This window comes from Zea mays, chromosome 4 (assembly GCF_902167145.1).
Source record: "Zea mays cultivar B73 chromosome 4, Zm-B73-REFERENCE-NAM-5.0, whole genome shotgun sequence".
Classification (NCBI taxonomy): domain Eukaryota; kingdom Viridiplantae; phylum Streptophyta; class Magnoliopsida; order Poales; family Poaceae; genus Zea; species Zea mays.
Window position 1 is genome coordinate 141,133,951 of NC_050099.1, and position 27,724 is coordinate 141,161,674.

Below are 27,724 nucleotides of genomic sequence, written 5' to 3' on the forward strand. Positions count from 1 at the left end.
ACCAAGGATCTTCCCAAGAACTGGCAAGTCCCCGATGTGCTCTTCCTATTGATTTTACACCCTGCCCAATCGGCATCCGAATAACCAATCAAATCAAATGTGGATCCCCTGGGATACCAAAGCCCAAACTTAGGAGTGTAAGCCAAATATCTCAAGATTCGTTTTACGGCCGTAAGGTGAGCTTCCTTAGGGTCGGCTTGGAATCTTGCACACATGCATACGGAAAGCATAATATCCGGTCGAGATGCACATAAATAGAGTAAGGAGCCTATCATCGACCGGTATACCTTTTGATCCACGGACTTACCTCCCGTGTCGAGGTCGAGATGCCCATTAGTTCCCATGGGTGTCTTGATGGGCTTGGCATCCTTCATCCCAAACTTGTTTAGAATGTCTTGAGTATACTTCGTTTGGCTAATGAAGGTGCCCTCTTGGAGTTGCTTCACTTGAAATCCCAAGAAGTACTTCAACTCCCCCATCATAGACATCTCGAACTTTTGTGTCATGATCCTACTGAATTCTTCACATGTAGACTCGTTAGTAGACCCAAATATAATATCATCAACATAAATTTGGCATACAAACAAGTCATTTTCAAGAGTTTTAGTGAATAAAGTAGGATCGACCTTTCCGACTTTGAAGCCATTAGTGATAAGGAAATCTCTAAGGCATTCATACCATGCTTTTGGGGCTTGCTTGAGCCCATAAAGCGCCTTAGAGAGTTTATAGACATGGTGAGGATACTCACTATCTTCAAAGCCGGGAGGTTGCTCAACATAGACCTCTTCCTTGATTGGTCCATTGAGGAAGGCACTTTTCACGTCCATTTGATAGAGCTTAAAGCCATGGTAAGTAGCATAGGCTAATAATATTCGAATTGACTCAAGCCTAGCTACGGGTGCATAGGTTTCATCGAAATCCAAACCTTCGACTTGAGAGTATCCCTTGGCCACAAGTCGAGCTTTGTTCCTTGTCACCACACCATGCTCATCTTGCTTGTTGCGGAAGACCCATTTGGTTCCTACAACATTTTGGTTAGGACGTGGAACTAAATGTCATACCTCATTCCTAATGAAGTTGTTGAGCTCCTCTTGCATTGCCACCACCCAATCCGAATCTTGAAGTGCTTCCTCTACCCTGTGTGGCTCAATAGAGGAAACAAAAGAGTAATGCTCACAAAAATGCGCAACACGAGATCTAGTAGTTACCCCCTTATGAATGTCGCCGAGGATGGTGTCGACGGGGTGATCTCGTTGGATTGCTTGGTGGACTCTTGGGTGTGGCGGTCTTGGTTCTTCATCCTCCTTGTCTTGATCATTTGCATCTCCCCCTTGATCATTGCCATCATCTTGAGGTGGCTCATTTGCTTGATCTTCTATTTCATCAACTTGAGCTTCATCCTCATTTTGAGTCGGTGGAGATGCTTGCGTGGAGGAGGATGGTTGATCTTGTGCATTTGGAGGCTCTTCGGATTCCTTAGGACACACATCCCCAATGGACATGTTCCTTAGCGCGATGCACGGAGCCTCTTCAATACCTATCTCATCAAGATCAACTTGCTCTACTTGAGAGCCGTTAGTCTCATCAAACACAACGTCACAAGAAACTTCAACTTGTCTAGATGATTTGTTAAAGACTCTATATGCCCTTGTGTTTGAATCATATCCTAGTAAAAAGCCTTCTACAGTCTTAGGAGCAAATTTGGATTTTCTACCTCTTTTAACAAGAATAAAGCATTTGCTACCAAAGACTCTAAAATATGAAATGTTTGGCTTTTTACCGGTTAGGAGTTCATAGGATGTCTTCTTGAGGATTCGGTGTAGATACAACTGGTTGATGGCGTAGCAAGCGGTGTTGACCGCCTCCGCCCAAAACCGATCCGAAGTCTTGTACTCATCAAGCATGGTTCTAGCCATGTCCAATAGAGTTCGATTCTTCCTCTCCACTACACCATTTTGTTGAGGGGTGTAGGGAGAAGAGAACTCATGCTTGATACCCTCCTCCTTAAGGAAGCCTTCAATTTGTGAGTTCTTGAACTCCGTCCCGTTGTTGCTTCTTATTTTCTTGATCCTTAAGCCGAACTCATTTTGAGCCCGTCTCAAGAATCCCTTTAAGGTCTCTTGGGTTTGAGATTTTTCCTGCAAAAAGAATACCCAAGTGAAGCGAGAATAATCATCCACTATTACAAGACAATACTTACTCCAGCTGATGCTTATGTAAGCAATCGGGCCGAATAGATCCATGTGGAGTAGCTCAAGCGGCCTGTCGGTCGTCATGATGTTCTTGTGTGGATGATGGGCACCAACTTGCTTTCCTGCTTGGCATGCGCTACAAACCCTGTCTTTCTCAAAATGAACATTTGTTAGTCCTAAAATGTGTTGTCCCTTTAGAAGCTTGTGAAGATTCTTCATACCAAAATGTGCTAGTCGGCGATGCCAGAGCCAGCCCATGTTAGTCTTAGCAATTAAGCAAGTGTCGAGTTCAGCTCTATCAAAATCTACTAAGTATAGCTGACCCTCTAACACACCCTTAAATGCTATTGAATCATCACTTCTTCTAAAGACAGTGACACCTACATCAGTAAAAAAACAGTTGTAGCCCATTTTGTATAATTGAGATACAGAAAGCAAATTGTAATCTAATGAATCTACAAGAAAAACATTGGAAACAGAATGGTCAGGAGATATAGCTATTTTACCAAGACCTTTGACCAAACCTTGATTTCCATCCCCGAATGTGATAGCTCATTGGGGATCTTGGTTTTTCTCGTAGGAGGAGAACATCTTCTTCTCCCCTGTCATATGGTTTGTGCACCCGCTGTCGAGTATCCAACTTGAGCCCCCGGATGCATAAACCTACAAAACAATTTTAGTTCTTGACTTTAGGTACCCAAACGGTTTTGGGTCCTTTGGCATTAGAAACAAGAACTTTGGGTACCCAAACACAAGTCTTGGAGCCCTTGTGTTTGCCCCCAACAAACTTGGCAACTACTTTGCCAGATTTGTTAGTCAAAACATAAGATGCATCAAAAGTTTTAAAAGAAATATCATGCTCATTTGATGCACTAGGAGTTTTCTTCTTAGGCAACTTAGCACGGGTTGGTTGCTTAGAGCTAGATGTCTCACCCTTATACATAAAAGCATGGTTAGGGCCAGAGTGAGACTTCCTAGAGTGAATTCTCCTAATCTTGCTCTCGGGATAACCGGCATGGTACAAAATGTAACCCTCGTTATCCTGAGGCATGGGAGCCTTGCCCTTTACAAAATTAGACAATCTCTTAGGAGGGGCACTAAGTTTGACATTGTCTCCCCTTTGGAAGCCAATGCCATCCTTGATGCCAGGGCGTCTCCCATTATAAAGCATACTACGAGCAAATTTAAATTTTCATTTTCTAAGTTATGCTCGGCAATTTTAGCATCTAATTTTGCTATATGATCATTTTGTTGTTTAATTAAAGCCATGTGATCATGAATAGCATTAATATCAACATCTCTACATCTAGTACAAATAGATACATGCTCAACGATAGATGTAGAGGGCTTGCAAGATTTTAATTCTACAACCTTAGCATGTAACAAAACATTCTTAGTTCTAAGGTCTGAAATAGTAGCATTGCAAACATCAAAATCTTTAGCCTTAGCAAGCAATTTTTCATTTTCATTTCTAAGGCTAGCAAGTGAAATGTTCAATTCTTTAATCCTAGCAAGTAAATCATTATTATCATCTCTAGAATTGGAAGTTGAAACATTACAAACATGAGAATCAACCTTAGCTAACAAGTTAGTATTTTCATTTCTAAGGTTGGCAATAGTGTCATGGCATGTGCTTAGCTCACTAGTTATTTTTCACATTTTTCTACCTCTAGAGCATAAGCATTTTTAACCTTAACATGTTTCTTATTTTCCTTAATTAGGAAGTCCTCTTGGGAATCCAAAAGATCATCCTTTTCATGAATAGCACTAATTAATTCATTTAATTTTTCCTTTTGTTCCATGTTAAGATTGGCAAAAAGGGTACGCAAGTTATCCTCCTCATCACTAGCATTATCATCACTAGAAGATTCATATTTAGTGGATGATTTGGATTTAACCTTTTTCTTCTTGCCGTCCTTTGCCATGAGGCACTTGTGGCCAATGTTGGGGAAGAGGAGTCCCTTGGTGACGGCGATGTTGGCGGCGTCCTCGTCGTCGGAGGAGTCGGTGGAGCTCTCGTCGGAGTCCCACTCGCGGCATACGTGGGCATCGCCTTGTGGTACCTCTTCTTTTCTCTCCTCTTGCCCTTCTTGTCGTTATCCCTGTCACTGTCACTTGATAATGGATATTTAGCAATAAAGTGACCGAGCTTACCACACTTGTAGCAAACCTTCTTGGAACGGGATTTGTAATCCTTCCCCTTCCGTTGCTTGAGGATTTGGCGAAAGCTTTTGATTATTAAAGCCATCTCCTCGTTGTCGAGCTTTGAAGCATCGATTGGTTGTCTACTTGGTGTAGACTCCTTCTTCTCCTCCGTTGCCTTGAATGCCACCGGTTGTGCTTCGGATGTGGAGGGATCATCAAGCTCGTTGATCTTCTTTGAGCCCTTGATCATACATTCAAAGCTCACAAAGTTCCCGATAACTTCCTCGGAAGTCATTAGTGTGTATCTAGGATTACCACGAATTAATTGAACTTGAGTGGGGTTAAGGAAGATAAGAGATCTAAGAATAACCTTAACCACCTCGTGGTCATCCCATTTCTTGCTCCCAAGGTTGCGCACTTGGTTTACCAGGGTTTTGAGCCGGTTGTACATATCTTGTGGCTCCTCCCCTTGGCGAAGACGGAAGCGACCGAGCTCCCCCTCGATCGTCTCTCGCTTGGTGATCTTGGTGAGTTCATCACCCTCGTGCGCGGTCTTGAGTAGATCCCAAATCTCCTTTGCATTCTTCAACCCTTGCACCTTGTTATATTCCTCTCTACTTAGAGAGGCGAGGAGTATCGTTGTGGCTTGGGAGTTGAAGTGCTCGATTTGGGCTACTTCATCCTCATCATAGTTCTCATCCCCTACGGATGGTACCTGTGCACCAAACTCAACAACATCCCATATACTTTTGTGGAGCGAGGTTAGATGAAATCGCATTAAATCACTCCACCTAGCGTAATCTTCACCATCAAAAGTTGGTGGTTTGCCTAATGGGACGGAAAGTAAAGGTGTATGTTTAGAAATGCGAGGGTAGCGTAGGGGAATCTTACCATACTTCTTACGCTCTTGGCGCTTAGAAGTGACGGACGCCGCGTCGGAGCCGGAGGTGGATGCCGATGAAGAGTCGGTCTCGTAGTAGACCACCTTCCTCATCCTCTTTTTCTTGTCCCCACTCCGATGCGTCTTGTGGGAAGAGGATTTCTCCTTCTTTTCTTTGTGGTGTGAAGAAGATCTCTTCTCCTTCCCTTTGGAGGAGTCCTTCTTCTTCTCCTTCCTCTTGGTGCGGGACTCTTCCGATGAAGTGTTCCCGTGGCTTGTAGTGGGCTTTTCGCCGGTCTCCATCTCCTTCTTGGCGAGATCTCCCGACATCACTTCGAGCGGTTAGGCTATAATGAAGCACCGGGCTCTGATACCAATTGATAGTTGCCTAGAGGGGGGTGAATAGGGCGAAACTGAAATTTACAAATAATCACGACTACAAGCCGGGTTAGCGTTAGAAATAATAACGAGTCCGAGAGAGAGGGCGCAAAACAAATCGCAAGCAAATGAAGAGTGTGACACGCGGATTTGTTTTACCGAGGTTCGGTTTTCGCAAACCTACTCCCCGTTGAGGAGGCCACAAAGGCCGGGTCTCTTTCAACCCTTACCCTCTCTCAAACGGTCCCTCGGACCGAGTGAGCTTCTCTTCTCAAATCAAAACCGGGAACAAAACTTTCCCGCAAGGGCCACCACACAATTGGTGCCTCTTGCCTTGATTACAATGGAGTTTTGATCACAAGAACAAGTGAGAAAGAAAAGAAGCAATCCAAGCGCAAGAGCTCAAAAGAACACGACAAATCTCTCTCGCTAATCACTAAAGCCTTGTGTGGAATTGGAGAGGATTTGATCTCTTTGGTGTGTCTAGAATTGAATGCCTAGCTCTTGTAAGTGGTTGAGAAGTGGAAACCTTGGATGCAATGAATGGTGGGGTGGTTGGGGTATTTATAGCCCCAACCACCAAACATGACCGTTGGTGGAGGCTGACTGTCGTATGGTGCACCGGACAGTCCGGTGCGCCAGCCACGTCACCAAAGCCGTTGCAATTTGACCGTTGCAGTTCTGACTTCTGGGCCCGCCTTGATGTCCGGTGGCGCACCGGACATGTACTGTAGATTGTCCGGTGCGCCAGTATGGGCGTGCCTGACGCCTGCGCGCTCTGGCGCGCATTAATTGCTGTTGCAGGCGACCGTTGGCGCGGAATAGCCGTTGCCCCGTAGTTGCACCGGACAGTCCGGTGAATTATAGCGGAGCAACCGCTGCAAATTCCTGAGGCTGCCAAGTTCCAAAGCCGCGTCCTCTTGGAGCACCGGACACTGTCCGGTGTACGCCGGACAGTCCGGTGAATTATAGCGCGCCGGCTCCAAGAAAATCCCGAGGCTGAGAAGTTCTGCGCGAAGTCCCCTGGTGCACCGGACACTGTCCGGTGCGCCACCGGACAGTCCGGTGCGCCACCGGACAGTCCGGTGCGCCAGACCAGGGAGCCTTTCGGGATGCCTTTAGCACTCTATTTTGAACCCAACTTTGGTCTTTTTAATTGGCTTGTTGTGAACCTTTGACACCTGTATAACTTATACACTGGAGCAAACTAGTTAGTCCAATTATTTGTGTTGGGCAATTCAACCACCAAAATTATTTAGGAACTAGGTGTAAGCCTAATTCCCTTTCAGTATGTATTGTCTTGATTATAAGTTTGGTATTCGTTTTTTACCAAAAAACCAAAGTAAAAAACCAAAACCGAATTTCTCGGTTTTTCATTTTCTAGAAAACCGATCGGTTTTTAATGTCTGAAAACCGAAAAACTGAACCGAAGTTTAGAAGAAAAAAACCGAATGCCCAGCCCTACTAATAAGCCAAGCCAAATTGACTTTGTTTAATCTGCCGTGAAGCCTGAAGACCTTGATGTATTAAAAAGGCATGGTTATATCGGTGAGAAGGATGATGACATTATCCGATTTGCTGGTGACGAAGTCATTCCAGAACCAAAGGATGACGAGATTGTGATATTCAGGAGCTTCTTCTAGGTCGGGCTTCGGCTCCCAATGTTCAAGATGATAACGGAAGTCCTAAAAAATTATGAGATATTCATGCACCAACTTACACCAAATGCTATTGTTATACTTAGCATCTATATATGGGTCGTACGACGCCAAAGTGCTAGTGCAAGTGCTGAAGGTTTCTGTAGGGTTCACGAACTACATTATCAAACGGAGGCGAGACCTTCAGATAAGTTGTACAACAATTTTGGGTGCTACAACTTTGCATACCGAAAGGATTCGAAAGCACTAGTGCTAAGGTACCGCACCAAATGGCCAACACGATGGACAAAGGAATGATTTTATATGAAGACTAATAGCAAAGGTAGAGAGGAGTTCAAGGGGGTTGTGATGAGTCCTATGAGGGTGAACTTTGGCTTGACAAGGCCAATCTGTAACATGGGTATAGGCTCGCCAGCGCAAGTAGCCCAAGTTTCTTTTAGTATAGTGGTCGTCTAAGTGTTGCTATCTCTACCACAAAAGAAGTTCAACAACCTAAGTTCCAATCCTACCAACTAGCATATATTCTAAACTAAGAATGGTAAAGATCACAACTTAGGTAAACAATAAATGCAAGAAGCTTAAGGAGAAAGGTAGAGATGTAAACTCTCATAAACGCGTCGGTATTTTACTGAGGTATCTAGAACCATACAAGGTTCTAACTAATCCTTGTTGGTGCCCCTCCGCAAAGAAATACCCACGCGAGGGCCAAGCACCCCGATAGATAACTCTATAGAGAGCCGCGGGCCTTTCTACATGCACAAGTGGTGATCCACTTTCGGCCTCCTCTTGGATGCTCCCGTCATCTTCACAATCGAGCTTTTGACCGAAACATCGCGAGCCTCATTCCCTCCAGTACACATTGGAGACTACACCACATACGCGGTTGGTGTGGTCTTGCAAGACTCTTGCCCCACTCGGTACAATTACAACGTCTCTCGCAAGAGCCAAGGGATTTGTGGGTTGTTCAAACCTCACTCAAACAATTAGGACTAAACCTAGAGCAAGCATAATAGTGGTCTAACTTACCTAAGCACTTCACAAAGCACCTACGCTAATCACCAGTCATTCTATTAAGCACTTTGGTGTATGAAGCAATATGTGTATCAACTCACTAGCAATGTTACTCAACTCTCCACACCCTTAAATGGCTGGTTGGAGGAGTATATATGGCACCCCAAGCCAAATGTATTTGTTGGAGGAAAGCAGCTCCTCTGTGTCGCACCAGACCAGTCTGGTGCACCACCGGACCGAGGTCCGGTACCATCCACGTCAGATAGTAGTTGCATCACCTGACAGATTCTCTGCACCAGCAGAGGTCTAGTGCATTGGGCCTAAGGTCTGGTGACTAGATGACCAATAAACTAGCCATTTGTCGATCGTTTGACGAGGTCTGGTGTGCCAGCTGGCCGAGTGCCCGGGAAACTGCTCTCTGGCAACCTAGTCCGATGTACCCTGAAACAACCCACTTCTTTATTCTTAAATCGTCATTTCTTGGGCTCTTCTAGTCTTGTGTCTTGGACATATGCTTGATACTTGAAGGTCTTCTATGGGTCTTTAAGGTGTTGCTTACTCAATGTCTCAATCTAAGTCTGCCACACATTACGTGAACTACAAACATGAACACTAGCAAACACATTAATTCACAGGTTATCTTGACCATCAAACACCAAAATTAATTAGTCAAATGAATCGAGGTCAATTTTTCTTACATTGGGCATTTGCAGGCCTATTATTGATAGGAGGACATGGTTCGGGGGTTTCTCGGTCAGAACCATTGATGTGGTCTTCTAATAGGGTTTGTTTCAGAGCCAGGGGAGTGGACAAGCTAAAATTCCCTTGCTATATAAAATTGAATAACAAGGAAATTTTAGCTCTTCAATCTTTCCTTGTCTTGGCTTCCAAACATATCTTTAATGAAATACGGCGAGGTTGGTTTTATCCTCCCGACCAAATTTTTTTTATACATACTCCTACGGGACGTTGTCGCTGATTGGGCAGCCGCAGCACCGAATCAATCGCAATGACTGAACCGTCGATTAATACCAGCTACGACGGCCCATGTGCATGTGAGACGGTGCATGGTGGCCGGCGCATGCGGTGCAAACATGACGCGAAACGGCGCAGGCATGGCCGTGACGCCCTGTGCGGTGCTGCTCGCCTGCTCCTGCTCGGATCCACCGGCGTACGTGGAGTCTGCACCAATTGAATGCCTACGCGCGCTTGCTGAGACTGAACCGGCAGCGCAGCAGCGAGATGTAAATGCAGCCAGACGTTCCTACTATTTGCGTCTTCTTTTGGGACGGAGACTATGATTATTACGTGTTTGAATATACAGACACACTTAAGATCAAGATTCAACGATAATGAGAACTACCTAAACTAAATGAATACTTACTCTTAAATTTCTCGTTAGACTTTCCTGCGGATAATTGTTCACAAAAACTTGACTTGAGAAGGTAAAAAAAAAACTTTAGGGCTAGTTTGGAAATTCAAATTGCCACTTTTATTAGAGGTGAATAAGAGGGGAAATCAGTTTATTTTTAAACTCAATCCCCTCCAATCCTCCAGAATTGGAGACCCTTAATTTAAACGGGAAAGGTACACCCACATTCATAGGCCATTACTACAATGCCAGCTTACTGACGACACAAAAGCCGCAGTACAGGACGACGCGGTCGCAGGCACGAAAGAAAATGCAAGTCCATTCAGACGTTTACAAAATGAGGTCCACAGTCCACACACAAAACAAGGCTGCATGTGGGGCAACTGTAGCCAAATTATTAGAGCTGCATACGAGAGGCATCACTAACAGTTTTGTGGTGACTGGTTGAAGAGCAAGGGACAAAAGGCATTTACGATTCTGGAAGTAGGAATGCAGAATGGAACAGTAGGACTGCCTGGCCAACTTGTTGACTGGTCCAACTGGAGGTCTCGGGCGGTACATTCAGAGAGGTCCTGGAAACGTCCCATGCTCCCTCTGCTCGTTCCATTTCTCAACCTGTATATATCAAACAGTAAGGCCCTGTTTGGGAACAAAGTTTTTGAAAACCACAGTTTTTGAAATACTATACTATACTTTAGTTATGACAATACCGTAGTTTATGATACCGCAGTTTTGAAAACTGAGGTCCAGAGCTAAGTTTAGAATGCCTTAAAACAACTATAGTATTTGCAATACTTCAGTTTTGAAAACAGAGATTTTACACAGCTTGCCAAACACTATTATGTATATAATACTGCAGTATTTGAGAATACTGCAGTATTCTTCCAAAACTGCAGAAAAACTTTGTTCCCAAACACCCCCTAAGCTTACGATGATTTCAATGAAAGCAAACACAAGTAATTGACAAATACAACGAGAAAACAACACAACAAATAATTATGGCTTACATTGCAGGGATACAAAGTAGAAGGAACCATTAGGAAATTGATATTAAATACTTGATCAGAGCTAATATAGCAAATTTGAAGCATTCTGATATTCAGTACGTGTGTCACTCATTTAAACTGGATCCCAAACTTTGACAAAATATAATTGCTTCGGTATGGTCTCCGGGTGGAGTAAATCTATGGTAGCATGTGATAGGCAATCGAAGGCTGGCAATAGTAGTCTGCTGATGAACAATACTTAAGAAAGCTTCAGTTGCAAGAAGGTAAAAGTGTGTGTTTAGCTGGAAACATCACATGTTATGCTATAATGACACCCCAACCATAGTTGTTAAGGTGTTAAGACGAGGTAAGGCGGCCGACCCCCTTTTACTTTTTAAGCGGTAAAGCGTAAAGCGAGGCGACGTCTTACTAATATATAAATATAGGAATATAATCTTAAATAGGTAGGGACAATAGTACCAAATATGAGTACAAGTTCAACATAAATCAACTTAATAGACTTAAAATCTAACATAACTAATAAATCATAGTAGAAAATTAGGAAAAATTGAATACATAACTAATAGATTTACTGGTTTGAAAAAGAAGTAAAAAGAAAAGAAAAAACAAAACAGTTAATGTCATATGGGCCACCGGTTTCCTGGCCCAGCTAGCCTCCTTGACCTAACTAAGACGCCACCAGCCCACCCTCAGCTGCCACCCTCCCTCAGCCGATAACCTCACCCTGCAGCCGCCAAAGGGAGAGGAATGAGGGGAGTTGCTGCCAGAGAGAAGAGAGGGAGTTTGAAGTTTGCCCTCTTTGCGATCAAGAGGAAGAAACAATTCAACACCTCCTGACATCTTGTGTCTTTGCTAGACAGTTTTGGAACTCCATCTTGTCTCCTTTGGGATTAGCGCATCTCACTCCGGGCGCGGAGGTTTCCTCCTTTGCAGATTGGTGGAGGGAAGTGTGCTCTAGGAGTCACAAAGACATGAAGAAGGTCCTTAACAGCGCTGTCATCCTAGGGGCTTGGTGTCTTTGGCTTCAGAGGAACCGGGTTGTCTTTGATAAAAATTCACCCTCCATCAGAAAGACGATGTCAGGGCCTAAGGAGGCCCATGGAGGGGCTGCGGCACCAGAAGCCATGGACCCTCCAAGGGGGATTAGATAAGGATAGTTAGAGATAAGATTAGAAGATTAGTTGAGATTATTTATGATATTAGTTGAGATTATCTAGGAAGATTATCAGTTAGTTTGTTGAAAGATTTTAGGAAAGTTTTAAGGAGATAAGGATCTCTAGCTAGACAGGGGCGGCCAGCCAGCCTATTTATGCAATTAATGGATGAGAAATAAAGTAGGCAAGAATTAGAAGGGAGAAACCCTCCTCTTGCTCGGTCGTGGACAAAGGCCCTCGGCCGACGTTCCTGCCCATCAATACCCCTCTCCAATACCTCACTGATCTAGCGACCATAACATCTGTTATCGGCTAGCTTGGGTTTCGATCCGATCCCATGGTTTCTGCTGCCAATTTCGCGTTGTCGTCCTAGCAACTGGCGTCCCCATCTCCATGGGTTGCGCCGCATGCCACCTTCGTCACACTGTCCTGGCAACCGACGTCCCATATCCATGGGCTGCGTCGCATGCCGCCTTCATCACGTCATCTTGGCAACCGATGTCCCCATCTCCATGGGCAGCACCGCCTGCCAATTTTGTCACCACATCCTGGACGCCGGCGTGCCCATCTCCAGGGGCAGCGCCAAATTTTGTCATATCATCTTCGCTGACACCGTCTCCGTCCCCATGGGCGACGCCACTAGGGACAGCCACGACTCAGCAATCACCAGCTCCATCGATGGGGGACTTGTGGGCCAACATAAGGGCTGATCTCGCAAAGATACAAGCCTCACTCCGGATGGTTGAACAGGGGCTGCTACAAATCAAGGCAGCAGTGCAACATGAGCATCAGCTGGTGTTGTCCGCACGACTCTAGATGTCGGCGACTGTGGGCATACAGGCTGCTGCTCGTGGCTTCCTTGCACGACGGAGAGTGCGAGAGATGCGCCAGCAGATGCTCGAGGCAGCCTTGGTGATGGTTGACCTCGGCACACGGGGGCGCGACCTCGCCCTATCGGCCGGCCATCAGCAACGTCATCGGGCCGCCATCTCCAAGTGCGAGCATGGTACGTGTCCCGCGGACGACGAACTTCAACTCTACGGCAGCGACGGTAGGGAAGGCACTCCCCTTGTTATCGGCAAGGGCTCACTGTTTAGCGCCACTACATTCCGCTACCGACCGCCACGAGGGCGGCTCCGCTGGTTATTGTTGCGACCTATTCCAGGTGCCCGTCCATGTGCTCCCCTTTCGTTCAGATGGCATCCATGGGATCTAGGTGGCTGCACACGTTCAAGTCCAATGCACGGAGGGTGTACGCCTTATCTTATGGGGTAAAAAAATTCAGATTCAGAATAATAAGATAAGCTGAGATGTAAAAGGTTTGTCTTCTAGGTGTCTGGTTTTGGGTAAAGTACACTCGATCTTTGAGCACCCGTCATGCTGCAGCTCGAGGACGAGCTGCTTGTCCAGAAGAGGTGTAGTGTCAGGGCTTAAGGAGGCCCACGGAGAGGCTGCGGCACCAGCAGCCATGAGCCCTCCAAGGGGGATTAGATAAGGATAATTAGATATAAGGTTAGAAGATTAGTTGAGATTATTTAGGAGATTAGTTGAGATTATCTAGGAAGGTTATCATTTAGTTTGTTGAGAGATTTTAGGAGAGTCTTAATGAGATAAGGATCTCTAGCTAGACAGACAGGGGCGGCCAGTCAGCCTATTTATGCAATCAATGGATGAGAAATAAAGTAGGCAAGAATTAGAAGGGAGAAACCCTCCTCTTGCTCGGTCGTGGGTAGAGGCCCCCGGCCGACGTTCCTGCCCATCGATACCCCTCTCCAATCACTCACCGATCTAGCGACCATAACAAATGAAGAGCAGCTTCCTAAAAGAATCTTCCTGCTGGGTGTTGGCTGGAGCTAAGCAACTAGGAGTTTTGGGCCTAGCTGATGCTCTTAGGGAGGTAGGGTAGAGTCTGTTCTTTATTGTGTTGTAATCTGCAGTTTTTGTTTCAGTTGTTAGTGCGGGCGTGTGGGTGCAGGTGTCCCTAACTTGTACCTCTCTTGTAAGACCCTTCTATCCAATCTATAAAGATGCGCAACTTTCCTGCGTTTTTCAAAAAAAAAAGAGAGGGAGAAGAGAGGGAGAAGAGAGGGAGGGGAGTTGATGCAAGAGAGAAGAGAGGGAGAGAGAGGGAGGGAGGAGCGCGTCGACCAGCGCCGCCGCCGCCAGGGCACCGTACACAGATCAGGTTTCCAGCCTTTCTTCCCTATAGACCTTAAAGGCGTCTTCAAAGTGACGCCTTATCCAGCTTCAAGGCGCCAGGGCGACGCCTCACTGGGCAAAGCGGACGCTTTAGTCTGCAAACTAAGGCGACATGGACGCCTTGCACCTGCTGCACGCCTTAGCGCATAAGCGACGCTTCACGGACGCTTTAACAACTATGACACCAACTATGCACCAACAACAAATAATTTCAATTTTATCATTCCAACGTCCATTGCCCCCATTAGGGACGGATGTCGTTTTTGCCCAGAACCTACAAGTGTTCATCATCAAGACAATGACACCCGAAATATATTATTCAAAAGCTGCTCATATGATAAGGTTTTGCATGAATCTCTAACTGGTGATGACCGAGCATCTCCAATAGATTACTTATCTCATCCCCAATACCAAAAATATGCAATATAAGGGATTGTGGTTGCTCCAACAGATTACTCATGCTATCCCAATATCTAAAAGTTTTAAGTAGTTACTCAACCCCACCTCGCCCCACCCCCATCCCCCTCTCCGTCAAATGTAGCTATTCACTTTAAAGGTATTGTTAATGTGTTGGGGGAGAAGAATAAAAGCTACACTACCGATAATAGGAGACCATCTATATAGATTTTTCAGAGATGTGGGATAAGTAATCTGTTGGAGATGCTAAGAGGCCCTTAATGTGCATTTGATGGCAAAACAAGTGAAGGTAAACGTGTCAATATCTCCCCTCATGATTAATAAAAAGAAGTCAAGGTCAATACACAAACACCTCCTTCTGATGTGCAAATTTGCGTGCACATGCCTCTACAAGCATATCCATGAACATAAGTATGGCCTACTAAATAACAACTAAAGAATAGTCACTAAGGGAAAATGTTATTGAAAAGCTAGACCACAAAGAGCTGCAGTTGATTAACAAAATTCTGGCTGATAACAAACAATTGGCTGGGTCATGACAATGAAGTGAACAAAGACAACTTAAGACTGCCACAAGCAAAACTTGGTGCTGACATACTAGTTGAAAGAAAGTTTTATGAAGCAAAGTAATTTTCAAGACAAGGGCTTTGACATAGTAACTACTCCCTCTGTCCCTGAATAAATAGATTCCTAGCACAAAAAATGTCTACATCAATCTTTAAAAGACTGAATGGTACACTCGCACATTTATTTTCCTCGGAGATTATATTGATTTTGTAGCAAATGACAGCATACTATAACAGAAATGAATGGTAAAAATCTACTTTGTATGATTTGTCCTCTCCTCTAGTCAAATATCTTACCATTTATGGACAGAGAGTGCACTTACTCAAAAGGATGTATTTCTCCAGAATCATACCAAACAATAACCGCTACCAGAAAGAAAAAGAAATACTCACCCATTCTCCAGGGCAAAGGGACCTGTAGTACTTGGCAAATTTTTCGCAAACACCAGCATCATCCCCTTTGGCATTCAAACACCTGAATTCCATGAGAGTTGCAGTAATTGGTAAGAAAAATAGGTGTGCTGTTTTGACTAGAAAATATGAAGAATAAAATGCTGAAAAATTATAAAGTGCTAAGTCATACCTGTGGTACTCGACATAGCGAGTAAAACAATGCCTTGTTTGGTTTGTTGTAGGGAAGCGGAAGTCAGCAGGTGCTGTTTTTATCTCAATCTAGCATATAAGCAAATAAATGAACTTGTGAGTGCAGAGAAACAACATAAACAAAGCACTTATGTGGAGTTTGTTATAAAAAAAAAGAAAAACAAAGAAGTATAGTGAAAGAAAATATTTCATAAGATAAGTCTATTTGCATAACCAAACTGAAATGGGAGATTACTTCCACAACAAAGACTGGACTTCATGAATCATGGCAGAGTAAGAAAGATTAGTTTTTTTCTCGATCTGAAGAGTTTGTTAAGGTTTGTAGATGCTAGATGGTGAAATGGATAATACAGTAAGAAGTTAGGATGAAACAAGACTATTATATAAATTACAATCAGCAATATACATAACCAAAATTTGTGAAGGTTAACATATGGTGGAAGCTAGAAAGACAGTAACAAATGCAGATTAGTAAAAAAGACAGAACATTCATATTTGAGGATGCATATGACGGTGTCATAATAGGTGGGGCCAATGATAACTAAAAAAAACAGAAGTTCCATGGTATATTGAGGAAAAAAACAGGAATAAGAATAACTTGAGACAATATCATTATTTCAATCTAACATGCGCCAAATTGGACATGTATATAAGATCTAATGCCAGAAATCTCATGCACGCTATGTTGTTTCCCCTCTACTTTCCCTGTGTTGTTATGATTCAGAATTGATACCTACGATGCGTTCCGTTCCACTGATTTCTGGAAATATGCCGATCAAATGTTTGAACACAGTGTTGTTATGATTCAGAATTGATACAAGCCTACAATGTGTTCTCGTCAGTCTTATAGGAGACGCGGCAGCAAAACGTATCAAACGGCAACCCTAACCACCCTGAATCTGCAAACGCGGATGAGATACATCCTCGCATTTCTGCCCAATGAAAACGAGAGAAGAAGAAAAAAAAACATATACGATCCTACGATGTCTCGCTTCTCCGCCACCAATCCGGCCGGGAACAGAGCGGAGGGCATGTACCGGCGGCGCCCTGACGTCGGGCACGCAAGGCCAAACCTAAACCGTAGTAACGAGCGCCAGCCGCAACGAGAACCAGCAGACGGAGCGGAAGGGTCTCCTCACCTCCGCCATCTTGCTGAAGGAGGAGGACAAGGGGTCGAGACAGCGGCGTGTTCGCGGCGGAAGGCGGAGCCGCGGAGGGAGGTGGTGGCGATGGCTGATTGTAATCGGGCACTCGGCTGCTGGTCGGGTCAACCACGATGGCTTCCGCGAGCCGCCCCTGAAGGCTGAGAAGGAGGCGAGAAAGACCGGAGCCCAGCGTCCGAAAACCGCGGCTCTTCTGGCCCATCTGGTCCGCCAGCACAATACCAAGCCCTTCCAACAGACCGCGTGGCCCAGCTCAAAACCAGGCCTGTTGATGCCGGATTCCTTAGGATGGGCCTCTAAAGGCCTGCTTGGTCGTCTAGGCTCATGTGTACAGACAGATAGATAGATAGATAGATAGATAGATAGATAGATAGATAGATAGATAGATAGATAGATAGATAGTAGATATTAGGTAGATCAGGCGTACGGGCACGGAACACGACAACGAACACGCAGGAAAATTTGGACTCTGACGAGTCGATCTTGTTGCGTAGTATATGTGCTTCTTTTGGTGAACGCTGATCTGCAGTGTCGTGTGACTTGAGTGCCCCTTTTGCGTAGTATATGTCCTGATCTCCTCGCAGTCAAAGAGAGACGGAAGCCCCTTTTGACCTCCTTCCAATACAAGGATAAGGACGTCACATAGCGGGATCCAACGACACGTGGACACGCCTAGCGTCGCCACCTCCGCACGGGACGGGCCTCATCCGCGGAGCGCGGAGAACGGCACGCACGTCCAGGTCTCCGGACCAGGACACGAGGCCCAGCACCACCCACTGACCCACCCATCCGCCAGCAAGAAAGCGAGACGCTGCGGCGCGCGGGCGGTGGGTCCCACCTGCCAGGAACGCAAAGGAACGGAACGTGAAGAACGGGGTCCACCGCATCCGTGGCCGCTGCCGTGCCGAATCCGCGGACAGAGCGGTGCGGTGGACCTGGTGCCACCGCCTCTATCTCTATCTACGCGACCCGGATCCGATAGAGGGCCTATAAATAAACGACCTGGCCCATCCCTCCTTCCTCATCACACAGCGCCACCGCGTGGTTCGTTAGGAAAGGAAATCGATTCCCCCGCATCCGATCTCTTCGGTGCTAGAGAAATATAGGCCGCCGCCTCCTCCTCATTCGGTGAAAGGTGGGCGGTTAGGGTTGGGAGATCTCTTGACTCACGACACGAGCAGCAGAATTCGTCGAGGGCCGCTGGTTGCTGCGAGAGGTCCGGGCCTTCGTGGGATCTGTAAGAATCTCTTGCTCTCCATACATGTTCTTGTTGTGCGATCTGATCCAGTTTGATGTTCGTTTTTTGTCTGGTATTCGATTATGCTGGGATTTCTAAGAAACCCTAATCCCAGTTTGATGGTTAGGGAAGTAATAATTACTTGATTTGTGAAAGGGGATTAATTTGTGAAGGAGAATGGGGTGCCTATATTCCTTCACTAGGACTCGATTTTTCGTTTCGTTGAGAATCTTGGATAGCCCTCTGGCGTCTGGGTTTCTAGTTTCTTCGGTTGCGTATCGAATTCTTTGTCCAGCCCATAACTTTGATATGGGTTGTCTGCGTAGTATGGATTATTGATTTCTCAATTATGCCTAGTATTAGTTTATAAGAAATTCTTTTTTTCGTCCGTTGTGTGATTATTAATTTTCTTCTACAATATATGCACTCTCTTAAATCCCTACTATCTGGGGAAAATCTTAACTGTAATCTAAATCAATCTAAATCATTAGTTCTTTTGAGATACTAGTGGAATCGTTCTCTGAATTTTATGGATCATGACGTTTCTTGGAATGGATATGTCATCATAATAACTCTGCAGTTTTCATCGGTTCTTTGGTTCTTCTCTGCAGTGAAAATTGAATGTTCTAATGGAGTCCAAGGGTGGCAAGAAGAAGTCTAGCAGTAGTCGTTCCTCCCTGATGTACGAAGCTCCCCTTGGCTACAGCATCGAGGATATCCGCCCTGCAGGCGGCATCAAGAAGTTCTCCGCTGCTTACTCGAACGTATGTACTGGGCAATTCCTATTTTCATACATAAAAAAAATGGAGGTCTTATTTATGATTCGGTGCTTACAATGGATCGTTTCTGCCTCTTGCAGTGCGCGAGGAAGCCATCCTGATATCTCTGTCGTCATCCCCATCCTAGTAGCGTAGAAACCACCTGCATTTTCATTTTGATCTCCCTAATCCCTCCGGCTAGCTGCTTTCCAGTGACCAAAAGATATCAAAGACCACTTCCCGTCTTCCTCCCGTGGCTGTCTGTCATCTGGCTCTGAAACGATGGCAGTCCTGCAAGTTGCTGCTGCTGCCCCTCCCCCTGTCTCTGTGATTGGGTTCGAGGGATTTGAGAAGCGCCTTGAGATCAGCTTCTCTGAGGCACCTGTCTTGGCTGACCCCAGCGGAAGGGGACTGCGTGCGCTCTCGCGTGCCCAGATCGACTCTGTTCTTGACCTTGCTCGGTGCACCATTGTGTCCGAGCTCTCAAACGAGGACTTCGACTCTTATGTCTTATCTGAGTCGAGCCTGTTTGTCTACCCATACAAGATTGTGATCAAGACCTGTGGAACTACAAAGCTTCTGCTCGCTATTCCGAGGATCCTTGAACTTGCTGAAGAGCTCCTGTTGCCACTCGCTGCAGTTAAATACTCCCGTGGAACGTTCATATTCCCTGAAGCACAGCCTTCCCCACACAAGAACTTCGCTGACGAGGTTGCCTTCCTGAATCGCTTCTTCGGTGGCCTCAAGTCCGGTGGCAATGCTTATGTGATTGGTGACTCTGCGAAGCCCGGGCAGAAGTGGCACGTCTACTACGCCGCTGAGCACCCTGAGGAGCCTGTTGTTACTCTAGAGATGTGCATGACTGGGCTGGACAAGAAGAAAGCTTCTGTCTTCTTCAAGACCACTGCTGATGGTTACTCGCTGTGCGCCAAGGAGATGACCAAGCTCTCTGGTATCTCGGACATCATCCCAGAGATGGAGATCTGTGACTTCGACTTCGAGCCCTGTGGCTACTCCATGAATGCTGTTCATGGCCCTGCTTTGTCGACCATTCATGTGACCCCAGAGGACGGCTTCAGCTATGCAAGCTACGAGGTCATGGGCTTTAACCCGGGCTCTTTCTCTTATGGTGACCTGGTTAAGAGGGTGCTGAGGTGCTTTGGTCCAACTGAGTTCTCTGTTGCCGTGACCATCTTCGGTGATCGGGACAATGCGAAGACCTGGGGGACGAAACTGGATGCTGAGGCCTATGCTTGCAGCAACATGGTTGAGCAGGTGCTGCCGTTTGGTGGCTTGCTCATCTATCAGAGCTTCACTGTTACGGCCGAAACGACCCATGGGTCGCCGAGGTCAGTCCTGCATGACTTCGCTGGTGACATTGTCAAGAATCGCTCAGAGAGTGATGCTCCCTGGGAAGCTGATGCTGTGGATGAGAGCGAGGAAAGAGATGTAAAGAAGATGAAATGCTGATGTGGTCGACGATAGATCAGATTCAGAGTTGCTGCCACTGGTTATCTTGTGAAGCAGCCAAGCCTAATTATTTATGCCACATAACCTGTGCTATTGTAATGTGTCACATGCTTATATTTGCAATAAACAGCTCTAGGTGGTCAGCTTTGTCTGCCGCAATGAGCAGTGTATCGATATTGTGGTTTTGAATTGTTTGGATCTAAATAAAGTCTTGTGTTCGATACAATTTCGATGCCTTTTCTATTGGCATCTGCGTTTCATGATTCATGTCCCTGGGAGCATCGAGTATAACGTCAGCCGCTAGTTTGGGTCTTGAAAAATAAACTTCATTTTTCAAGGGATTCATATTAATAAACTGAAAATCCTAAATGGGCTTCCCAACTTAGCTATCAGTGATTGTTCGAAGATTCTTATATTCAATCTCGGTGATGACCTGTTCTCAGCTATATATGTATTACGAGTAATAATAGCCATCTAAATTCGAATCAGACTTGGTTCGTATAGGTTCGGAATTGTATTACGAATAATTATGCTCGGGTGCTCGAGATAGCCCGAACGGATAATTATGTAAATGTCAGTGATAAAAAAGATATGGGACCAGGCCGCTGTGCTACCTCTGCCTCTAACTTGTGGTTGTGGAGACCTGGGCATGTCAGACAGCATCACCTCTAGCCACGGGCTTGCTGGAATCTGATCAGACTGAGATGGGCACTTCTCGTGGTCGCTGGAGATGGAGGATTGGGAGGCAACTTGTCCGGCAAAGTTGACTGCATTATGCGAGACCGCCAAATGCGTCTTCTCTTGGGAGGTACGTGACTAACGTGAGGCACAGGGTAGTGATCACCTGCTGGGCAAGACGATTTTTTTTCTTCGTGCTCCCTAGTGCCGTGCCGGCCTAGGGAGTGGAATTTTCTTGGGTCAGGAACTGGACAAAACTGACGAAGAACGAGCTCAGCATATGCGAATGCGACCTGCCAACATAAACTTTGCCCTTGTTGGCGACCAGAGGGATGCAATTCAGAACTCAATCAAGACAGGACAGTAAGTTCCGTGTCTTCGTTAATCGCCTTTATATTAAACTGATGATTAGATATGCGCTCTAGGCTCTCGCACGCCTAGGCCGCTAGGACCTCTGCTCTTTTTATCAATTCCTTGTACATAAAATAAAAGGGGTAGCATTCTCCTAAAAGAAAATAATTCTGTCATGTTTTAAGCCATGTTTACAGGGACTATCCAGTTTCATAACATTATCTCGCATAAAAAAAACAGCAGCCAACATTACATGAAGCTCAAACATTTGTTTCATCAGAAAAATTGGGTACATGTTCCGACAAACTACCACCCGTAAACTGACTGAATGCCCTATGAAACCAAATAAAGAATGTTGCAGGTTACAACACCATTGATGAGCAATGTGAAAGAATCGTTTCCAACCAATGCATGTAAAGAATGTACCATGAAATTATTATACAGGGCAGGCTTGCTCTTCAACGAAGGGCAGTTAGAAATCCGCGGCAGGAACTTCACTCGGCGATGCTGGCATGCTTGTTGAAGATGGCACGAGGGATGTTCTCTTCTTCTTGCGGGCCCAGCATAGCCGGTCAATTTTCCTTTTGCTTCTCAGGTTAAAAGAGACCTCTATACAGTTGGTCCAGGGTAACAAGTGATTTATTGGCTTCAATCTTGGAGCTTCGTGGTGCATGGGCGAATACTCTCGCAACTGCACTTGCGGTGCTACAGTGGCAAGAATGCTTTGAATTGGGTTCTTTATTTGGCTGCCCAGGTATCCCTGGCAGTTCACTGCTTCGCAATGGCACTTCACTTTCTCTCCAAAATGCACAAACCTACCAAAAAACAAATAATAGCTGCTCAAACCAAACAGTAGTGTTATTTGGCCTCTAAACTTAATATAATCCTTGTCCAATAAAAAACTGAGAACTGTGCCAACTTCTGGGTGAGCAGTATATCTGAGAGCCAAGACCAACAAAAATTTTATCTTGGTTTCAGGCGGGTAAATGTGAAAACATCCACTACAGGTCTACAACAATTTAACCACATGAAACAGGCTATCTATAGTGTTCGAAAAATGGGCTATCTAGCATCTTTGAGAAGTTAAAAAACTGTTTGAACTAAAGAGAAGTCTAGTCTTATCCTGGTCTATGCTTGTAAGCTTTATTCAAAACTTCACATGAACAAGTCACTGAAAAGGAGGCTTCATGATGCATGCAGGTCATAGAGTGGATGTAGTCTCTGGTACTAGATGTTGGAGGAAATGAAAACCCTAACCCTAATACATTGAGCTGACAGGGATGGCAATTTATATGTGTTAGATTATTGTGCTTGTTACTGATGTGGTGGGCTTCGGCCTAGCCTGTTACTGATGTGGGGGGACGAGGTTGCGCCAATAGGCATAGGTGGAGTAAGTCGAGGACAGAGACCAGAGAGCGAATGTTCTGAACATCCACCGCCTGGACATGGAGGCTGGCGATGACAGTGGCCTCGTGCACTAAAGGGGTCGACAAGTGGGGCCCAGGGGGAGGGTCGAGGCAAGGAGAGCCAATCAGAAGGCGCTCAGCCTCAACCAGTTGACTAGCGAGAGGATCCGCCGCAGTCACCTTTGCAACCGTGAGGGCCGCGACCAGGGTGGAGGCACGAAGGACCAAACAAGAAACCCAGGCCGAAGGGAGGGGCACGCAAACCGACTGCAACAAAACCCACACTGAGGCCAACCATGCCCAGTGTTAGAGTATATGGTAGGCCCATGTGGCTAGGCCCATGTATAACACTATATAGCTACCCATTAGGGTTAGCATTAATTAACACTGTAATATGGTATCATGCTAGGTTTCCTCCCTCCCCTGTCAGCCGCCGCCGCCTACCACCCAGCCACCGCTGCACCTCCCCCAGGCGCGCGCGGCCCCATGGCCGGCGAGCCGCCGCGGCCCTTCCTCTCCCCCTCCACCTTCCCTCCCCTCTCTTCCTGGGCGCGGGTCGCTTCCTCTGGCGCGCGAGCCGCCGCCGATGCCCTTGGCCGCGCTGCAGCCGCCGTGGGGGGCTCCGCGGGCGCCGTCGCGGGCGCTCCTGCCGCTGCGTGTGCAGCCCCCGCCGCGGGCGCTCCCACCGGTGCGTGTACAGCCCCCGCCGCGGGCGCCCCCCCAGCCCCTCCCCACCCCCTTCCAGCTGTCGCCGCTGCATCCCTGCGGACGCGCAGGCACTGGTAGCAGGGACGTGGGGGCCATTTCCCGCCTCCCCTGCGCTCGGCCCGGCGTGGGGGCCGCTGGTGGGGCTCTCCCCGCTGCGGGCACCGCCTCGGCCCTTGCGGCTGTGGCGGATGCGATTCCCGCAGGGGTTGCCGGTCTGGACGACCCTCCCCCGCCGATCCCACCGTCACTTGACGTTGATCAGTCGCTTCCTCCACCGGTCGCCCCTCAGGGATACACCATCGCCGCCCTCACCACTGCTCGTGCGGAACACGCGGCACGACAGGCCCGGTTGCGGGAAGCGGCCCTCGTGTGGGAGCGCGACCGCGAGGCCGCCGACGCTATCGCTGCTCAAATTGCCGCGGCGGAACAGCTCCTCGCCTGCGGCCCACGACAGCGGGGTCACCTCCTCTGCCACCATGGGCAGCGTGTACGGCGTCCCGACCACACCGACCGTCGGAACCGGGCCCCGCACCATCCCCACGATGCTCTGGCATGACCCGACTGACCCGCTCGTGGCTCAACTCCACCTTCAGGCTGGGAGTGTCCAAAACATTCGCCTCATGGTTCCCGTCGTCCTGGAGCCAGAGTCGCCATCCTACGCGCGCTGACGGGACCTCCTCCTACTCACCCTTCGCCGCTACGCCCTCGATGACCACGTCCTCTGCGACCCCACCGGCGTGGCGCCGACTGCCGCGTGGGTGCGCCTCGACAGCATCGTGCTCACCTGGATCGTGGGGACGATCTCCGTCGATCTACACAGCCTCCTCCGGAACCTTCCTCACGCTCGGGCTGTTTGGCTTGCCATCGAGGGCCAGTTCATGGGCAACGCCGAGGCCCGGGCTCTCCGCCTCGACGCCGCTTTCCGCACCTTCGTCCAGGGGGACCTCAGTGTCAGTGCGTACTGCTGCAAGATGAAGGACATGGCGGACTCACTTGGCGATCTGGGCTACCCCGTGGAGGACTGCATGCTCGTCCTCAACGTCCTCCGCGGCCTCAGCGATCGCTACACCCACCTCCGGTCGTTGATCATGCGCCAGCGCCCCTTCCCTACCTTCCTCTAGGTCCGCGACGACCTTGCCCTGGAGGAGATCACTATGGGTACTCAGGCTGCATTGATCTCCGGCCCGGGCTCCTCATCCTCCTCGACACCAGCTCTCACCCCGACCCGTCCACCTACTACGGCACCGTCCGGGCCGAGCAGGGGTGGCGGGGGTCGAGGTGGCGGCAGCGGAGGCGGTGGTGGCCGTCGCCGTCGAGGTGGCCGCGGTGGTGGTGGTGGTGGTGTTTCCGGCGGTGGTGCCCGTGGCAACGCACCAACACTGGGACCCCAGCAGGGTGCGCCTCGGCCCACTTTCCACCACCCGTGGTCAGGACGCATCTCCATGTGGCTGTTCCATGGGCCCGGTTCTGAGGCTCGTCCCCCGGCGGCCATGTTCGCTGGTGCGCAACCAGGGTTCACCTCGTCGTCGGGGTTTGCCTTCGCCTCTCCGGCGCCCTGGACCTCGCCTGCCGCTTCGTCATGGCCCACACCGTCGGCTGCTCCACCGTCCGGGCTGGTTGGTTGGGACGCAGCCGCCCTGGCTGCCTTCCAGACTCCCACTCTGACTTCGCCGATGGGTCCCGAGTGGATCGCGGACACCGGTGCTACCTACCACACTACTCTCGACCCTGGTATACTCACCTCTGTTCGCCCTCCTTCCTCTCTCCCTTCGTCCATCGTGGTGGCAAATGGCTCGTGTCTTCCTGTCACATCTGTGGGCGCCGCCGGCTCTCCCGGCTCCTTTCGCATTCCCGATGTTCTTGTCGCTCCTTCTTTGGTCCACAATCTTCTTTCTATTCGTCGTTTTACTACTGATAATTCTTGTTCTGTCGAGTTTGACTCTTCTGGTCTTACTGTGAAGGACTCGGCAACTCGGTGCCCCCTCCTCCGATGTGACAGCACCGACCCCTTATACACCCTCCAGCTTCCGCACGCCACCCCTTCTTCGTCTTCGACACCTACCACAGCTGTTGTTTTTGCTGCCACCACGTCTTCTACCACCTGGCATCGTCGCCTTGGTCACCCCGGACGCGATGCCTTGACGCAGCTTACTCGTAGTGCCACTATCCCATGTACTAGATCACATGATGAGCATCTTTGTCATGCGTGCCAGTTAGGCCGCCATGTTCGCCTTCCTTTCTCTTCTTCCTCGCATGCCACTCATGCATTTGATGTTGTACACTGCGATTTGTGGACTTCACCTATTATCAGTATATCAGGCTACAAATACTATCTTGTGGTGCTTGATGATTTTTCTCATTATGTGTGGACTTTTCCTTTGCGTGCCAAGTCTGAGACTTTCACCGCCCTCCGCCACTTCTTCGCCTGGGTGTCCACTCAGTTCGGCCTCACCATTAAGGCCGTTCAGTGTGACAATGGTCGGGAGTTCGATAACTCCACCTCCCGCGTTTTTTTTCTCTCCCACGGGATGCAGTTGCGGATGTCTTGCCCGTATACCTCCTCCCAAAACGGCAACGCTGAGCGCATGATCCGTACGACCAACGACACCATCCGCACTCTTCTCCAGGCGCACCTTCCGGCACGCTTCTGGGCCGAGGGCCTCCACACCTCTACCTACCTCCTCAATTGTCTCCCTTCCACTGCGTACCCGGCCCCCACTCCTCACCAGGCACTCTTCGGTACCCCTCCGCGCTATGACCATCTTCGTGTCTTCGGGTGTGCTTGCTACCCGAACACTACTGCTACTGCTCCTCACAAACTTGCACCCCGGTCCACCCTCTGTGTGTTTCTCGGGTACTCCCCGGACCATAAGGGCTATCGCTGCTTTGATCTCTCCTCTCGTCGGGTCCTCATCTCTCGTCATGTGGTGTTTGATGAGTTCTTCTTTCCCTACTCCACCACCACACCACCCTCCTCCGACCCTGACCTTGACCTCTTCACTCTCTTTCCGACTGACGCGGTGGTCAAGCCACCTATTCTTCCTCTCTCTGCAGGTACTCGCTCACCACTTGTCAGTCCTACTCCCGGCCCGGTGCCTTGCCCGGGTCCGGTGGTGTCGCCTACGGTGGTGTCGCCTCTCCGCGGGGCCCCATCTCCGCTCGCCCCCGGGCCGAGCGGGGGTGGTGGGTCTGCACCACCTGCGGGGCCGTCGGTACCGACCCCTCCGGCCCGCTTCGCCCAGCCGGTGCGGGTCTACCAGCGCCGGCCCCCGGTGCCCACATCGCCAGCTGCGGGGCCGCCACCGCCGGTCCCTCCGGCACGCTTCGCCCAGCCGGTGTGCGTCTACCAGCGCCGGCGGCCGCCGCCGGGGTTCGCACCTCCACCGTCGCCGTCGCCACCACTGTCGTCGTCCCCACCAGTGCCCTCCCCTCCGGCGGCACAGCCGGTGGCCCAGTCCCCGCCGGGGACGCCTATTCCTCCGCCGCGGCCACCCGCGGCACGTGTCGAGATGCCGGTGTACCATCCACCGCTTCTTCACCGCGACCCGCGGCACGTCCATCCGATGGTGACGCGGCACGCGGCTGGGACCCTGCCGCCCCGAGCCCTGGCGACCACGACCGAAGACTCCCAGGTTTCTCCGGTACCCTCCTCTGTCCGCACCACCCTGCTGGACCCCCACTGGCGTCGGGCGATGGAGGAGTACGTGGCGCTCGTCGCCAACCAGACATGGGATCTGGTGCCACGGGTGACCCAGTCGAGGACCCCACCGGGTACAAGAGTCTTGCCGGTGCTCTTCAGTACCTCACCTTCACTAGGCCGGACATCTCCTACGCCATGCAGCAGATCTGTCTCCATATGCACGACCCCCGAGAGCCCCACCTAGCGGCTCTCAAACGCCTCCTCCGCTACCTCCGGGGCACCGTCGACTACGGGCTGCTTCTTCACCGGTCTACCTCCTCCGAGCTCGTCGTCTACACCGACGCTGACTGGGCCGGGTGCTCAGACACTCGGCGCTCCACCTCCGGCTACGCCGTCTTCTTAGGCGGCAACCTGGTGTCCTGGTCTTCAAAGCGCCAGCCGGTTGTCTCTCGCTCGAGTGCCGAGGCGGAGTACCGTGCCGTGGCCAACGGCGTGGCGGAGGCTGCCTGGCTCCGGTAGCTCCTCGTCGAGCTTCACAGTCCCCTCTCCAGGAGCACGGTGGTCTACTACGACAACGTCAGCGCGGTCTACCTCTCCACCAACCCCGTGCAGCACCAGCGGACCAAGCATGTAGAGATCGACCACTTCGTCCGCGATTATGTCGCCGCCGGTGTTGTTCGGGTCCTCCACGTCCCCACCACCTCCCAGTTTGCTGATATCTTCACCAAGGG

General features: G+C 48.9%; 3 protein-coding genes across 4 annotated transcripts in view; 1 reads left to right on the forward strand and 2 right to left on the reverse strand.

Annotated features, from left to right (window-relative positions):
- Window positions 1-9,933: 9,933 nt before the first annotated feature.
- On the reverse strand, window positions 9,934-16,911 carry LOC100272303 (cytochrome c oxidase subunit 6b-3). The gene is made up of 4 exons (NM_001310032.1): window positions 16,722-16,911; window positions 15,563-15,651; window positions 15,373-15,454; window positions 9,934-10,251 (listed from the first exon to the last, which is right to left on the reverse strand). Exons 1-4 carry the CDS (start codon window positions 16,728-16,730, stop codon window positions 10,198-10,200), a joined length of 234 nt encoding a protein of 77 aa, NP_001296961.1. The 5' UTR covers window positions 16,731-16,911; the 3' UTR covers window positions 9,934-10,197.
- An 827-nt stretch (window positions 16,912-17,738) lies between these two features.
- On the forward strand, window positions 17,739-20,470 carry LOC100283320 (S-adenosylmethionine decarboxylase proenzyme). Its single transcript, NM_001156222.2, has 3 exons — window positions 17,739-17,982; window positions 18,594-18,746; window positions 18,842-20,470. Exon 3 carries the CDS (start codon window positions 19,023-19,025, stop codon window positions 20,208-20,210), a length of 1,188 nt encoding a protein of 395 aa, NP_001149694.1. The 5' UTR covers window positions 17,739-17,982; window positions 18,594-18,746; window positions 18,842-19,022; the 3' UTR covers window positions 20,211-20,470.
- A 924-nt stretch (window positions 20,471-21,394) lies between these two features.
- Window positions 21,395-27,724, reverse strand: part of LOC100194312 (putative SET-domain containing protein family) — a 30,874-nt gene continuing 24,544 nt past the window's right edge. Inside the window, exon 11 of one of the 2 annotated variants that reach the window (XM_008678418.4) lies at window positions 21,395-22,054. In XM_008678418.4, coding sequence (XP_008676640.1) covers window positions 21,712-22,054 — 343 coding nt within the window. In that variant the 3' untranslated portion in view covers window positions 21,395-21,711. The remainder of the gene's footprint in view (window positions 22,055-27,724) is intronic. The other variant, NM_001139350.1, reaches the window with a different exon arrangement.

Coding starts and splice junctions, on each gene's coding strand:
- LOC100272303 (NM_001310032.1), bottom strand. Junction 15,455..15,562: donor CGCTATGTCGAGTACCACAG/GTATGACTTAGC, acceptor CATGGAATTCAG/GTGTTTGAATGCCAAAGGGG. Junction 10,252..15,372: donor CCCTTTGCCCTGGAGAATGG/GTGAGTATTTCT, acceptor TGATATATACAG/GTTGAGAAATGGAACGAGCA.
- LOC100283320 (NM_001156222.2), top strand. CDS start 19,023: ATGGCAGTCCTGCAAGTTGCTGCTGCTGCCCCTCCCCCTGTCTCTGTG.